The sequence below is a fragment of the Heterodontus francisci genome, chromosome 22 (genome assembly GCF_036365525.1).
Source record: "Heterodontus francisci isolate sHetFra1 chromosome 22, sHetFra1.hap1, whole genome shotgun sequence".
In the NCBI taxonomy this organism is placed as follows: domain Eukaryota; kingdom Metazoa; phylum Chordata; class Chondrichthyes; order Heterodontiformes; family Heterodontidae; genus Heterodontus; species Heterodontus francisci.
In genome coordinates, this window is record NC_090392.1 from 39,689,672 (window position 1) to 39,706,332 (window position 16,661).

General features: G+C 46.3%; 1 protein-coding gene across 1 annotated transcript in view; it reads left to right on the top strand.

Annotated features, from left to right (window-relative positions):
- Window positions 1-16,661, top strand: part of LOC137381544 (zinc finger protein 91-like) — a 93,039-nt gene that overhangs the window by 23,092 nt on the left and 53,286 nt on the right. The window contains exons 3-4 of the mRNA XM_068054240.1: window positions 4,739-4,916; window positions 14,711-15,419. Coding sequence (XP_067910341.1) covers window positions 14,819-15,419 — 601 coding nt within the window. The 5' untranslated portion in view covers window positions 4,739-4,916; window positions 14,711-14,818. The remainder of the gene's footprint in view (window positions 1-4,738; window positions 4,917-14,710; window positions 15,420-16,661) is intronic.

Below are 16,661 nucleotides of genomic sequence, written 5' to 3' on the forward strand. Positions count from 1 at the left end.
GGTGAGTTTTTGATCCTTTACCTTTCAAAACTCAGGTCATTTTAGAAATTGTAAGGTTTTTATTTGGTAAAACTAGTTAAGCTTAGTCGATTGGGAAACAGTGATAGAGTTAAGAAAGTGATTAAGTAATTAAAGTGAATTAACTACTAGCATAAGTAACAATGGCAGGACAGGTGTTATGTTCCAGCTGTGGTATGTGGGAGCTTTTGGATGCCAAGGCGATCCAGGGCAAATAGGTCTGCAGAAATTGGAAGCAGCTAGAGGAATTCCGGATCAGGATTATTGATCTGGAAGCCGAACTGCAAACACTGCACAACATAAGGGAGGGGGAGAAATACCTGGACAGTTTGTTCCAGAAGACGGTGACACCTCTTAGAACAGGGTCATCTGTTTTGGTCAGCAGTGAGAGACACGAGGATGTGACCGTGAGTGAGGCAGGTAAAGGGACTGAGCAGACAGTAGTGGAGGAGCCTCAGACTTTGCAATTGTCAAACAGGTTTGAGGTGCTGTCAACCTGTGAGGATGAAAGCGAGGTCTGCAAAGTGGATGAGCAGACTGGCCATGGCACTGTGGGACAGGAAGCCATTCAGGTGGGGGGAGCAAAAAGGAATGTAGTGGTAGTAGGGGATAGTATAATGAGGGGGATCGACACTGTTCTGTGCAGCCAAGAGCATGAGTCCAGAATGCTGTGTTGCCTACTCGGTCACAGGGCTGGATAGGAACTTGGAGTGGGAGGGGGAGGATCCAGTTGTCGTGGCCCATGTACGTACCAATGACAGAGGCAGGACTAGGAAAGAGGTTCTGCTTAGACAGTATGAGGAGCTAGGCACCAAACTGAAGAGCAGAACCTCAAGGGTAATAATCTCTGGATTATTACCTGAGCCACGTGCCAATTGGCAGAGACACATAAGATTAGTGAAATGAATATGTGACTCAAAGACTGGTGTGGGAGAAGTGATTATCGATTCATGGGGCACTGGCACCCATACTGGGGAAACTGGGGGTTGTACCTTGGGACAGTCTGCACCTGAACCATGCTGGGACCAGTGTTCCAGCAAACTATATAATCAAGGGCTTTAAACGAAACAAGGGGGGGTGGGTGAGGGATCAAGCCTGGGTAGATGTAGCAAACCAAAGGGTAGAGTCAAGGCAGTAGAGCTGAATAGTAAAATGGGAAATGAAGGTCAGAGAATGGCAGGAAGGGACAGAGAGAAAAAAATAATAATAACATACCAACAGTCAAGACTAGATGTTACAAAGATAACAAAAGGACAATGTTACAACCAGGTGAGAAAGGTGTCTAGGGGTCCCTTTTAGTCTTCACCTGGTCTTACTGTACAACGATTTAATTTTTAAACACAGCATGTTTTGAGATCCCCCTTGTTAAATCCTTAGAGTCATAGAGTTATAGAGCACAGAAACAGGCCCTTCGGCCCATCATGTCCGTGCCAGCCATCAAGCAGCTAACTATTCTAATCCCATTTTCCAGCACTTGGCCCATAGCCTTGTATGCTATGGCATTTCAAGTGCTCATCTAGATACTTCTTAAATGTTGTAAGGGTTCCTGCCTCTACCACCCCTTCAGGCAGTGCGATCCAGATTCCAACCACCCTCTGGGGGAAAAAACTTTTCCTCAAATCCCCTCTAAACGTTCTGCCCTTACCTTAAATCTATGCCTCCTGGTTATTGACCCTTCCGCTAAGGGAAAAAATTTCTTCCTATCCACCCTATCTATGCCCTTCGTAATTTTGTACACCTTAATCAGGTCCCCCTCAGAACTTCTCTGCTCTAAGGAAAACAACCCTAGCCTTTTCAGTCTCTCTTCATAGCTGAAATGCTCCAGCCCAGGCAACATCCTGGTGAATCTCCTCTGCACCCTCTCCAGTGCAATCACATCCTTCCTATAGTGTGGTGCCCAGAACTGTACATAGTACTCCAGCTGTGGCCTAACTAGCATTTTATACAGCTCCATTATAACCTCCCTGCTCTTATTTTCTATGCCTCGGCTAATAAAGGCAAGTATCCCATATGCCTTCCTAACCCCTTTATCTACCTGTGCTGCTGCCTTCAGTGATCTATGGACAAGTACACCAAGGTCCCTCTGCCCCTCTATACTTCCTGCGGTCCGACCACCCGTTGTATATTCCCTTCCCTTGTTAGTCCTCCCAAAATGCATCACCTCACACTTCTCAAGATTAAATTCCATTTGCGCTGCTGTGCCCATCTTACCAGCCCATCTATATCGTCCTGTAATCTAAGGCTTTCCTCCTCACTATTTACGACACCAGCAATTTTCATGTCATCTGCGAACTTACTGATCATAACTCCTATATTCGCGTCTAAATCATTAAGAAACACTACAAACAGCAAGGGTCCCAGCACCGATCCCTGCGGTACACCACTGGTCACAGGCTTTCAGTCGCAAAAACAACCCCAGACCATCACCCTCTGCCTCCTGCCACTAAGCCATTTTGGATCCAATTTGCCAAATTGCCCTGGATCCCATGGGCTCTTACCTTCTTAACCAATCTCCCATGTGGGAACTTATCAAAAGCCTTACTGAAGTCCATGTAGACTACATCAACTGCTTTACTCTCATCTACACATCTGGTCACCTCCTCGAAAAACCTAGTCAAGTTAGTTAGACATGATCTCCCCCTGACAAAGCCATGCTGACTATCCTTGATTAATCCCTGCCTCTCCAAGTGGAGATTAATCCTGTCCCTCAGAATTTTTCCAATAGTTTCCTTACCACTGATGTTAGACTCACTGGCCTGTAATTACCTGGTTTATCCCTGCTACCCTTCTTGAATAATGCTACCACATTCACGGTCCTCCAGTCCACTGGCACCTCTCCTTTGACCCTGCTAAAACCGCTAATACATCCTCCCTTTCAATGCTGATTTGTTCAAGTATATCACAATCCCCCTCCCTGATCTCTATACCTACATCATCCTTCTCCATATTGAACACAGATGAAAAGTAATCATTTAAAACCTCACCTACGTCCTCCAGCTCCACACACAGATTGCCACTTTGGTCCCTAATGGGCCCTGCTCTTTCCCTGGTTATCTTCTTGCCCTTAATATACTTATAAATGTCTTAGGATTTTCCTTTATCTTGCCCGCCAGTGTTTTTTCATGGCCCCTCTTCACTCTCCTAATTACTTTTTTAAGTATCCCCTACACTCCCAAACTCCTCTTGGGCTTCCGCAGTTTTCATCCCCTGAATCTGCCATAAGCCTCCTTTTTTTTCCTTATCCAATCCTCTATATCCCTTGACATCCGGGGTTCCCTGGACTTGTTGGTCCTGCCCTTCACCTTTACGGGAACATGTTGGCCCTGGCACTATTTCCTTTTTGAATGTTACTGTTCCCAGTTATGTACTGGCTCTAAAAGCTCTCCTGTATGTACTTTAAGAATTCTGCCCCTTTTAAGCCTTTTGCACTTAAGACTATCGCAGTTAATATTGGGGAAGTTAAAATCCCCTACTATTATTAGCCTATTATTTTTACATCTCTCTGAGATTTGCCTACATATCTGTTCCTCTGTCTCTCCTTGACTGTTTGGAGGCCTGTATGTAGTACACTCCCAGCCAAGTGATTGCCCCCTTTTTGTTTTTATGTTCTACCCATATGGCCTCATTTGAGGAACTTTCTAAGATGTCATCCCTCCTTACTGCAGTAATTGACTCCTTGATCAATAGTGTTCGCTTGTGCCTTAACAGGTCTATATTTGCTTTGCCTGCCAACAGACTTAATTTCTCTTCTATATCTGGCAGTGCATCACCCCCTACTGTACCTCCACTCTGCATCCTATCCCCCTGCCAAATTAGTTTAACCCCCCCAACAGCACGAGCAAACCTCCCAGCAAGGAGGTGGAGGGGTGAACCGTTCTGGTTCAGGTGCAACCCATCCAACTGTACAGGTCCCACCACTTTCCAATTATAAGGCAAAGAAATGAGCGCAAACAGGCTTTCTTAGGTTTAAAGAAGAAAAGTGAAATTTATTAAAACTTAAACTCTAATTCGGTTAACAGGTACACGCCGTGCCCCACGCTTGCATGCATATGCAATATGCGCATGCAAATAGAGACAGAAAAGAGCAGAAGAAAAATAAAGTAGAGAGGTTTGAGGCAATCTCTGAAGAGAGGTTTTTGTTACTGTGCTTCAAGCTCGCTGTAGTCCTTGCTTGTAGGTAGATCTTGCTTTTTGTTGGGGCCCAGTATTCTTCTTAAACCTTGTTCACTGTAGGAGACTTTTCTCTTTTGGGGTTCCTGTGTCTTCTGTGGTTTTCAGTTCCGTGGGAAAGAGATGGAAGCAGACAGGAGTGGCTGCAGCAAGCCAGCCACGAGAGTTCTTGTCAATCCAGGAGCAAACAGCCTTCTGAGTTTTAAAATTCTATGGCAAGTTCAAATTCAAAAAGCTTCGACAGCCAGTTCGAAATGTGACTAGACTGGTCGGTCACGTCTGTTTGTGTATTCGGCCATCTTAACAGTTAACCTGGAATGCCAGCTTCTCTACCTTCAACGTCTGGTAATCAAAAATTCCATTGTGGATTAAATTAGAGCAGGGAGTGGCCCCTTTGCCCTTTCCAAGTACTGTCTGTTACTATACAAATGTCTTTCCAGTGAAGGGTCTGGTGATTTGTTTCTTTAAAAAACAAGTTATTTCTGTACTCGAGTAACAGTTTAAAAGTCAATGCTCGTGTGGCAAAATTAATGTGTCTCATTCTTGGCAGGTGGGGGCCTACAAAGAACAAAGAACAGTACAGCACAGGAACAGGCCATTCGGCCCTCCAAGCCTGCGCCGATCTTGATGCCTGCCTAAACTAAAACCTTCTGCACTTCCGGGGTCCGTATCCCTCTATTCCCATCCTATTCATGTATTTGTCAAGATGCCTCTTAAACGTCTCAATGGTACGTGCTTCCACCACCTTCCCCGGCAACAAGTTCCAGGCACTCACCACCCTCTGTGTAAAGAACTTGCCTTGCACATCCCCTCTAAACTTTGCCCCTCTCACCTTAAACCTATGTCCCCTAATAACTGACTCTTCCACCTTGGGAAAAAGCTTCTGACTATCCACTCTGTCCATGCCGCTTATAACTTTGTAAACCTCTATCATGTCGCCCCTCCACCTCCGTCGTTCCAGTGAAAACAATCCGAGTTTATCCAACCTCTCCTCATAGCTAATGCCCTCCAGAGCAGGCAACATCCTGGTAAACCTCTTCTGTACCCTCTCCAAAGCCTCCACGTCCTTCTGGTAGTGTGGCGACCAGAATTGCATGCAATACATGACACCTCCACGCCCAGGGGAATGAAATGTGATTTGAAAAAAAGTCACACGTCATTAAAAGGTTTGAGAGAAATATAGGATACAGAAAGAAGAACCATGCATTTCTCTCATTCATTCCATTCATTCATCAATCTTAAAAAGCCTATTAAAATCCTCTTTTCTGGGTGCCAGTGCTGCTTTGATTTCCCCTTTTTTAGCATCCCAGTAGCCAGGTGGTTCTTTGGGGAAGCTTTTCTTCAGTTTTCCCATTGCCATGACTGCCTAGGGTTTTGTTCCTGTTGAGGTAATGTTTTTTTTCCAGGAGAGTTGGTATTGGGCAGGTCTATCCTGAGCTGTCTTTCAGTGCTTTGCTAAGTCATGCAAAGGCTTTTGGCTTCAGAGGATGGGTGGTTTCCTTTTCCTCTGACTGTGAGGGAGGATTCTTTGTTAATCTCCCTTTTGTTCTCTGGGACATTCCTGCCTGCAGGTATTCGTGCAGACTAAACTGCACTCTCCTGTGGCACTTTGACTAGTTGACGCAGCACTCTCTCAGTTTCTGTGCCTCCTAGAGGACTCTCTTTGTCTCTGCAGGTTCCTGTAAATGCCGTCAGCAACTCTGGTGGGGTGCTTCTAGAGTCTGCATTTACGTAGGAAGGTGTGGGGTCTAACTTTTCACATTTTTCGGGGGTGGCTGACCAAACAGTAAGGGTTTTCATTTGGAATTCCTCCCCGGCTTCCTTTAACCTGCCCTCTTGGTCACTTTTTCCCCTTCTCGTTCTAAACTTTTGCCAGCCATGTGTCTGCCTGTCCCCTTTTGTTCTTGGCGGGGGTCCCTTACAGTTCACCAGCCCTCTGCTGGAGGGTCCTCCTAACACTGGTACAGGACTTAGGGGTGCAGGTTTCACTGTAGGTTGGGGTTTCCCCTCAACCTGGCACATGTGGCAACTCCTGCAGTACTCCACTGCATCTTTGTGGAGTTTTGGCCAGTCAAATTGCTGTCTAATGTGGGCTTTTGTCATTTGTATACTGGCATGTACAGCTGCTGTAGTTTCGTGGGCCCTTCTTAATATTTCTCTCCGGTACCTCTGCAGCAGCAGGAACTGGTGAATTACTGTGCACTCCTTGCTCTCAGGTCAGTGAGGAGAACTCCATTTCCTCATCAGTACCTCATTCTTTAAATAGTAGTAATCAGGGACTTCCTCTGCTTCACTTTTAGACTGGGCAGCCTGTGCTAACTCTTGCAATACTGGGTTGGCTCGCTGAAGGTTGAAGGTTGATAAATCCCCTGAACCAGATGAGCTGCATCCCAGAGTATTGAAGGAGGTGGCTATAGAGATAGTGGATGCATTGGTGGTTATCTTTCAAAATTCTATAGATTTGGAAAAGGTTCCTTCAGACTGGAAAGTAGCAAATGTGACCCCGCTGTTTAAGAAGGGAGGGAGAATGGAGAACTGCAGACCTGCCAGTTTGACGCCAATAGTAGGGAAAATGTTGCAATCGATTATAAAGGATGTGAGAACTGGACACTTAGAAAATAATGATATGATTGGGCAGAGTCAACATGGATTTACGAAAGGAAATCATGTTTGACAAACCTGTTGGAATTTTTTGAGGATGTTACCTGTAACATAGATAAAGGAAAACCAGTGGATGTGGTGTATTTGGAACTTCAGAAGGCTTTTGATAAGGTCCCACACAGGAGGTTAGTAAACAAAATTAGAACACATAGGATTGGGGGTAGACATAAATGGGTCATTTTCTGGTTGGCAAGATGTAATGAGCGGTGTGCGAAAGAGATCAGTGCTGGGACCTCAACATTTTACAATTTATATAAATAACTTGGGTGAAGGGACCGAAGATATGGTTGCTAAATTTGCTGATGACACAAAGAAGTAAGAAATGAAGTTGTGAAGAGGACATGAGGCTACAAAGAAAGGTTAGGTGAGTGGGCAAAGATCAGGCAAATGGAGTATAATGTGGGAAAATGTGAAATTGTCCATTTTGGGAGAAAGAATAAAAAAGCATATTATCTAAATGGTGAGAGACTGCAGAGCTCTGAGATGCAGGTGGATCTGGGTATCTGAGTGAATCACAAAAGGTTAGTATGCAGGTACAGCAAGTAATTAGGAAAGCTAATAGAATGTTATCATTTATTGCGAGGGTAATTGAATACAAAAGTAGGGAGGTTATGCTTCAGTTATATAGGGCATTGGTGGGACCGCATCTGGAGTACTGATCTCATTTAAGGAAAAATGTAAATGTGTTGGAAGCAGTTCAGGGAAGGTTTACTAGACTATTACCTGGAATGGCGGGTTGTCTTATGAGGAAAGGTTGGACAGGCTAGGCTTGTACCCACTGGAGTTTAGAAGAGTAAGAGGCAACTTGATTGAAACATATAAGATTCTAAGGGATCTTGACAGGGTAGATGTGGAAAGGATGTTTCCTCATGTGAGAGAATCTAGAACTAGGGGTCACTGTTTAAAAATAACGGGTCACCCATTTAAGACGGAGATGAGATTTTTTTTCCCTCAGAGGGTGGTGAGTCCTTAGAACTCTCTTCCTCAAAAGGCGGTGGAAGCACAGTCTTTGAATATTTTTAAAGCAGAGGTACATTCTCGATAAACGAGAGGGTGAACGGTTATCGAGGGTGGGAATGTGGCGTTGAGGTTACAATCAGATCTGCCATGATTTTGTTGAATGGCAGAGCAGGCTCGAGGGGCGGAGTGACCTACTCCTGCTCCTAATTAGTGTGTTCATAATATACTAGTATGGATTGAGAATTGGTTAACAGACAGAAAGCAGAGAGTAGGAATAAATGGGTCATTCTCAGGATGGCAGGCTGTTTCTAGTGGGGTACCGCAAGGATCAGATTTAGGGTCGCAGCTGTTCACAATCTGGATAAATGATTTGGATGTGGGGACCAATTGTAATATTTCCAAATTTACTGATGCCACAAAAGCAGGTGGGAAGGTAAGTTGTGCGGAAGATGCAAGCGGATTTGGCTTCAAGCGGATTTGGACAGGCTAAGTGAATGGGCAAGAACATGGCAGATAGATATGATGTGAATAAGTGTGAAGTGATCCACTTTGGTAGAAAAACAGAAAGACAGAAAATTTCTTATGGCGAGAGGTTGGGAAGTGATGTGTCCAAAGGAACCTAGCTGTCCTTGTTCATGAGTCACTAAAAGCTAGCATGCAGGTGCGGCAAGAAGTTAGGAAGGCAAATGGTATGTAGGCCTTCATTGCAAGGGGTTTCCAGTACAGAAGTAAAGTCTTGCTGCAGTTGTAGAGAGCCTTGGTGAGACCGCACCTGGAGTATTGTGTACAGTTTTGGTCCCCTCATCTAAGGAAGGATACACTTGCCATAGAGGAAGTGCAAAGGAGGTTCACCAGACTAATCCCTGGGATGGTGGGATTGTCTTGTGAGGAGAGATTGAGGAAACTGGGCCTGTATTCTCTAGAGTTTTGAAGAATGAGAGGTTATCTCATTGGAACTTACAAAATTCTTACAGGGCGTGATAGGGTGGATGTAGATAGGATGTTTCCCTTGGCTGGTGAGTCTAGAACAGGGGACATATTCTCAGAATAAGGGGTGGGCCATTTACGACTGAGATGAGGAGGAATTTCTTCACTGAGGGTGGTGAATGTTTGGAATTCTCTACCCCAGAGGGCTGTGGAAGCTCAATCACTGAGCATGTTCAAGACAAAAATTGATAGATTCCCAGAGACAGTGACATCAAGGGATATGGAGATAGCACAGAAAAGTGGCATTGAGATAGATGATCAGCCTTGATCTAATTGAATGGCGGAGCAGGCTCGATGGGCTCAATGGCCTACTCCTGTTCCTATGTTCCTAATGTTCACTGTTTTATATTTGGGCCTGGGGGAAACCTGTCACCAGGTTTCTTGGAGGCACCCAAGATCACGCCGTTGGCACCAGCTGGACCTCATCGTCACAAGGCGAGCCTCTCTAAACAGCGTTTAAATCACACGCAGCTTCCACAGTGCGGACTGCGACACTGACTACTCCCTGGTGTGCAGCAAGGTTAGCCTCAAACCAAAGAAGCTGCATCACTCCAAGCAGAAGGGCCTTCCGCGCATCAACACTAGCAGAATTTCACATCCACAGCTGTTACGTAAGTTTCGAAATTCACTCGGAAAAGCCCTTCAGAACACTCCCACAGGGGATGCAGAGACCAAGTGGGCCCACATCAGAGACGCCATCTACAACTCAGCAATGACCACCTATGGCAAACGTGTGAAGCGGAATGCAGACTGGTTTCAATCTCACATTGAAGAGCTGGAACCTGTCATAGCCGCTAAGCGCATTGCACAGCTGAACTACAAGAAAGCCCCCAGCGAGCTAACATCCGTATCACTTAAAGCAGCCAGAAGCACTGCACAAAGAACAGCCAGGCACTGCGCAAATGACTGCTGGCAACACCTATGCAGTCATATTCAGCTGGCCTCCGACACCGGAAATATCAGAGGAATGTATGATGGCATTAAGAGGGATTTTGGGGATTGCCCCCCTCAAATCTAAATTAGGGGACACATCACTGACCAACGCAAGCAAATGGACCGCTGGGTGGAACATTACCTAGAACTGTACTCCAGGGAAAATGTTGTCACTGAGACCGCCCTCAATGCAGCCCAGTCTCTGCCAGTCATGGATGAGCTGGACGTACAGCCAACAAAATCGGAACTCAGTGACGCCATTGATTCTCTAGCCAGCGGAAAAGTCCCTGGGAAGGACGGCATTACCCCTGAAATCATCAAGAGTGCCAAGCCTGCTATACTTTCAGCACTGTACGAACTGCTTTGCCTGTGCTGGGATGAGGGAGCAGTACCACAGGTCATGCGCGATGCCAATATCATCACCCTCCATAAGAACAAGGGTGACCGCGGTGACTGCAACAACTACCGTGGAATCTCCCTGCTCAGCATAGTGGGGAAAGTTTTCGCTCGAGTCACTTTAAACAGGCTCCAGGAGCTGGCTGAGCGTGTCTACCCTGAGACACAGTGTGGCTTTCGAGCAGAGAGATCCACCATTGACATGCTGTTCTGCCCTCGACAGCTACAGGAGAAATGCCGTGAAATGCCCCTCTATGTTGCTTTCATTGATCTCACCAAAGCAGACCTTGTCTCACCTTGTCAGCAGACGTGGTCTCTTCAGACTAGTAGAAAAGATTGGATGTCCACCAAAGCTACTAAGTATCATCACCTCATTCCATGACAATATGAAAGGCACAATTCAGCATAGCAGCGCCTCATCAGACCCCTTTCCTATCCTGTGTGGCGTGAAACAGGGCTGTGTTCTCGCACCTTCACTGTTTGGGATCTTCTTCTCACTGCTGCTCTCACATGCGTTCAAGTCTTCAGAAGAAGGAATTTTCCTCCACACAAGATCAGGGGGCAGGTTGTTCAACCTTGCCCGTCTAAGAGCGAAGACCAAAGTACGGAAAGTCCTCATCAGGGAACTCCTCTTTGCTGACGATGCTGCATTAACATCTCACACTGAAGAGTGTCTGCAGAGACTCATCGACAGGTTTGCGGCTGCCTGCACCAAATTTGGCCTAATCATCAGCCTCATGAAAACGAACATCATGGGACAGGACATCAGAAATGCCTCATCCATAAATATCGGCGACCACATTCTGGAAGTGGTTCAAGAATTCACCTACCTCAGCTCAACTATCACCATTAACCTGTCTCTCAATGCAGAAATCAACAAGCGCATGGGAAAGGCTTCCACTGCTATGTCCAGACTGGCCAAGAGAGTGTGGGAAAATGGCACACTGACACGGAACACAAAAGTCTGAGTGTATCAAGCCTGTGTCCTCAGTACCTTGCTCTACGGCAGCGAGGCCTGGACAACGTATGTCAGCCAAGAGCGACGTCTCAATTCATTCCATCTTCGCTGCCTCCGGAGAATCCTTGGCATCAGGTGGCAGGACCGTATCTCCAACACAGAAGTCCTCGAGGCGGCCAACATCCCCAGCATATACACCCTACTAAGCCAGCGGCGCCTGAGATGGCTTGGCCATGTGAGCCGCATGGAAGATGGCAGGATCCCCAAGGACACATTGTTCAGCGAGCTCATCACTGGTATCAGACCCACCGGCCGTCCATGTCTCCGCTTTAAAGACGTCTGCAAACGCGACGTGAAGTCCTGTGACATTGATCACAAGTCGTGGGAGTCAGTTGCCAGTGATCGCCAGAGCTGGCGGGCAGCTATAAAGGCGGGGCTGAAGCGTGGCGAGTCGAAGAGACTTAGCAGTTGGCAGGAAAAAAGTCAGAAGCGCAAGGAGAGAGCCAACTGCGTAACAGCCCTGTCAACCAATTTTATCTGCAGCACCTGTGGAAGAATCTGTCACTCCAGGCGCTACTTCACAAACCACTGACCACCTCCAGGCGCTTACCCATTGTCTATTGAGACAAGGAGGCCAAAGAAAAAGAAAGAAAGAAAGAAAGAAAGGGATAACCTTCACTGTTTTATATTCGAGTCTGGGGATTAATATTCACTCAAATCATAGTCTTAGAATGCTTACAGAAGGAGGCCGTTCAGCCCGTCATATCTGTACTGGCTCTGAAGGAGCAATTCAGTTGGAGCCACTCCCCTGCCTTCTCCCTGTCGCCCTGCACATTCTTCCTTTTCAAATAACAATCCAATTCCTTCTTGAATGCTTCAACTGAACCTGCCTCCACTATACTCCTATAAACCCCGGGGCAATGCGGGATCCACACACAGAGTGCAGCCCCAGGCCCCAAAAAAAGAATAGGGAAAAATTTCTGATTTATAAACACCCGTTGAGGCCTCAGACCCTGAATAAGAAGTTCCAGGTCTCGAGTTTGCACTGAGCAGGGCAGCAGCTGCAGGGCTTCTCCCAGTGGCAGTACTCTTTCTAGGGGACAATGTGCAGCAGGGCACATGTGCAGCCATCCTGGGCCAGGAAGCAGGAGGAGAGAATGTTGTGAATTTCTATCCTGGACTATCAGTGATGGCTTTTTTCAACTCCTTTTCCAGGACCCCAGATACCTGAGTGGTGACAACGTATATTCAGTGAAAACAATAAGTGATGTTACAACGCAACAGATAGGTGATTGGTTCGTGAGTAATACAATTGTCTATATTTCTGTAAGTGAGGGCAGAGGGTTAAACTAAGAACTTTAGTTAATTGCCTGATACGTTTTTAAGTTTGGTAAATTTTAAATTAGGTCTGTTTAAGTAGGCTCAATTCGAAGTAAGTCTTAGGTATTATTTAAAATAACCTCCCTATAAAATAAAGTGATGTCAGTGGAGTGGAAGCAGTTACTAGTCTAATAAATAGAATTATGGTAGGTCATCTCAGTCCTGTTAGATACACATCCTGATCCATGTGGGAACTCCAGGAAACTACCCGTGTACTGGATGGGTAGGAAGTAAGGGGCGGCACAGTGGCGCAGTGGTTAGCACCGCAGCCTCACAGCTCCAGTGACCCGGGTTCAATTCTGGGTACTGCCTGTGTGGAGTTTGCAAGTTCTCCCTGTGTCTGCGTGGGTTTTCTCTGGGTGCTCCGGTTTCCTCCCACAAGCCAAAAGACTTGCAGGTTGGTAGGTAAATTGGCCATTATAAATTTCCCCTAGTATAGGTAGGTGGTAGGGAAATATAGCAACAGGTGGGGATGTGGTCGGAATATGGGATTAGTGTAGGGTTAGTATAAATGGGTGGTTCATGGTCGGCACAGTCTCGGTGGGCCGAAGGGCCTGTTTCAGTGCTGTATCTCTAAACTAAACTATTGTCAGCTTGAGTCCTGGGTTTCGGAGCTTGAGCAGCAATTGGTGTCACTGCGGCTCTCCCGCAAGGCTGAGAGCTATGTTCATAGCACGTTTCTAGACGTAGTCACCCCACAGCTTAAGAGTGAACGGGCATAGGGGGAGTAAGTGACGACCAGGCATGTAGTGCAGGAGTCCCTTGAGTGCAACTCATTTTCCAATGCTAATTGGAGGAGAAACCTTTTTATACGGTGAATGCTTAGGATCTGGAAGTCACTGCGTGAGAGTGTGGTGGAGGCAATTTCAATCATGGCTTTCAAAAGGGTTTTAGGTAATTATCTAAAGAGAAGAGATTTGCAGGACTATGGGGAAAATGCAGGGGAGTGGAACCAGTTGAGTAACTCTTAGAGATCTGGCACAGACCTGATGGGCTGAATGGTCTACTTTGTGCTGTAACCATTCTATGATTTTAGGTGATGGTATGCCTTCCTCTTGAATCACTGCAGTCCATGTGGTGCTCCCACAATGGTGTTAGGGAAGGAGTTACAGGATCTTCACTCAGCAATGATGAAGGAACAGCGATATATGTTCACGTCAACAAGAAGTTGTATTTATATACCTATTAACATTATGAAACATTCCAAGGTGTTTCACAGGAGTGTTCTAAAGCAACATTTAACACTGAGTCACCCTCAGGATATATTAACACAAATGACCAAAAGCTTGGACAAAGAGTTAGATTTTAAGGAGTGTCTTAAAGGAGGAAAGTGAGGTAGAGAGGTGGAGAGGTGTAGGGAGGGAATTCCAGAGCTCATGGCCTTGGCATGACCACTAATGGTGGAGCAATTAAAATCGGGGATGCTCAAGATGAGCCCTGATATGTCGGAGGGTTGTAGGGTTGGAGGAGATTATAGAGATAGTGAGGGGCGAGGCCATGGAGCCATTTGAAAACAAGCATCAGCATTTTAAAATTGAAGTGCTGCTTAACCAGGAGGCTGTGTGGTCTTGGTGATGGCGGGAATATGTGGTCAGAAGCTGACCATAGATGCTGCCTGACCTGCTGAGTATTTGCAGCACACTCTGTTTTTATGTCAGAAGCTCATCTTGGGTTCAGATATGACACCAAGGTTGTAAACAGTCTGGTTCAGCCTCAGTTGTCAGGAAGAAGGATGGAGTCAGTAGCTAGGCTGTGGAGTTTGTAGTGGGGACTGAAGACAATGGCTGCAGTCTTCCTAATATTTAAATGGAGAATTTCTGTTCATCCAGTACTGGATGTCAGGCAAGTCAGGATGGTGTGTGACTTGGGGGAGGGGGGGAATGGTGTTCACATACACCTGCTACTCTGGTCCTTCGAGATGGTAAAGGTTGAGGGTTTTAGAGGTCAAAGTTCTGGTTGAGTGCAGATATATAAAATCCCTCTCCTTTCCCCCTGCCGCTCCCACCTGTCCCCCTGCCCCTCCCATAGAGGTTAGAGTCTTGTGTAGGCCCAGACCGGGTGGTGGATTCCCTTCACTGAAGGACATCAGTTGGGTTTTTACAACAATCCAACAGCTTTCATGGTCACTTTTTCCTCGTGCCGGCCCCACAGATTACCAGATTCATTCAGCTCCATTTCACAAACTGCCTTTGTGTTTTTGTGTTCTCTCACGCTCCCTTTTTTTCCTACTTTAAATGAATTCCACAGGGCATTGGAAGGGGAGAATTTTCAGTCAAGAAACTCAAAGAAACATCACACCAGGATCTGATGGAGTCACACAATTTATTATAACCTGAATATCTTAAGATTTTGAACATGAAAAGTAAGAGCACCATTCACAGTGGGGAGAAACCATACACGTGTTCTGTATGTGGAAGAGGCTTCAGCCATTCATCAGGCCTGTCGCAATGCAAGCAAAATCACACTGGGAAGAAACCATGGGAATGTGGGGACTGTGGGAAGGGATTCAGTTATCCACTTCAGCTGGAAACTCATCAGCGCAGTCACACTGGGGAGAGGCTGTTCACCTGCTCTGCGTGTGGGAAGGGATTCACTGATTCAACTAATCTGCTGCGACACCAGCGAGTTCACACTGGAGAGAGGCCGTTCATCTGCTCTGTGTGTGGGAAGGGATTCCCTCAGTCATCCAACCTGCTGACACACCAGCGAACTCACACTGAGGAAAGGCCATTCACCTGTTCCGACGGTGGGAAGGGATTCACTCGGTCATCCACTCTTCTGAAACATCAGCGAGTTCGCACCGGGGAGAGACCATTCACCTGGTCTGGGTGTGGGAAGGGATTCACTCAGTCTTCCCATCTGCTGAGACATCAGCGAGTTCACAAGGAACTACTGTGGTTTTATTTTCCTGTTAATCACATCCAGGACAAAACTATGTTCAATGGATTCTGTTTCTGCTGATAATAAACTCCAGCCCAGTTATAGGGGCTAATATTCTGGATAAAAGTCAAATAAATCAGTTTTGTGTTAAACACAGTGTGTGGAGTCTTCTTAATATCTCTCTAATACAACTTACTTCCTTTTGAAGTGTTCAAGGTTTTGGAGAGGAATGTCTCCCCGTCTCCTCCATCCTCACCTCCCACAAGAAGTGTTGTCACTATCATCTAATCATCTCCCTCTGCTGCTTCCCTCCCTTCCACTGACCCACTGGGCCAAACTGCCTCTAAAGCTCCCCTTGTCTGAGCCCTGAACTCACATCTTTCTTTAGTTTCTCTCATTTCTCCCTTCATGCCCTCTCACACCTCATCTTGTCCATGAGACCCACATCCTGCTCTCTTGACCATATTCCCACTAAACTGCTGACCACCCAACTTCCCCATGTTAGCTGATATTGTTAATGGTTCTTTCCTTTCAGATACTGTCCCATTCTCCTTTAAATTTGCCGTCATCACCACACTCCTCAAAAAAACTCCTGACCCCAGCATCATTGCAATCTACTGCCTTCTCCAGCCTCCCATTCCTCTCCAAAACCTTGAACATGTTGTCCACTCCTAAATCTGTGCACATCTTTCCCGGAACTCCATCTTTGAATCCCTCCAATTAGGTTTCCACCCCCGCCACAGTATTGAAACGGCTCTTATAACAGTCACAAATGACATCCTGTATGGACTGTGACTGAGGTAAACTATTTCTTCTCATCCTTCTCTACCTGTCTGCAGCCTTTGGCACATCTGACAACACTATCCTCTTCCAACAACTCCACTGTTCAGCTGGGTGGGACTGCACTCCCCTGGTTCCATTCTTATCTATCTAATCACATCCAGTGTATCACCTGCAGTGGTTTCTCTTCCCACTCCTACACAGATACCTCTGGTGTCCCCCAAAGATCTATCCTTGGCCCCATCCTACATTCTGCACCTCACCGACATCATCTGAAATCAGAGTTAGTTTTCACATGTATGCTGACCACATCCAGCTGTACCTCACCACCACCTCTATAGGTGAGATTTCTCTTTTTATTGAGTCTTTCTCACTTCTAACTCTTGTCCAGACAAGACCATGACCACTGCGCCACACCATCCGCGAGGCAGAGAACCATGTGGATAGCACGTTTCAGGAGGTAGTCACACCAGAGCTTAAGAGAGCACAGGCAGAGAGGGACTGGGTGGCTGCCAGACAGACAAGAAGGTCAAGGCAG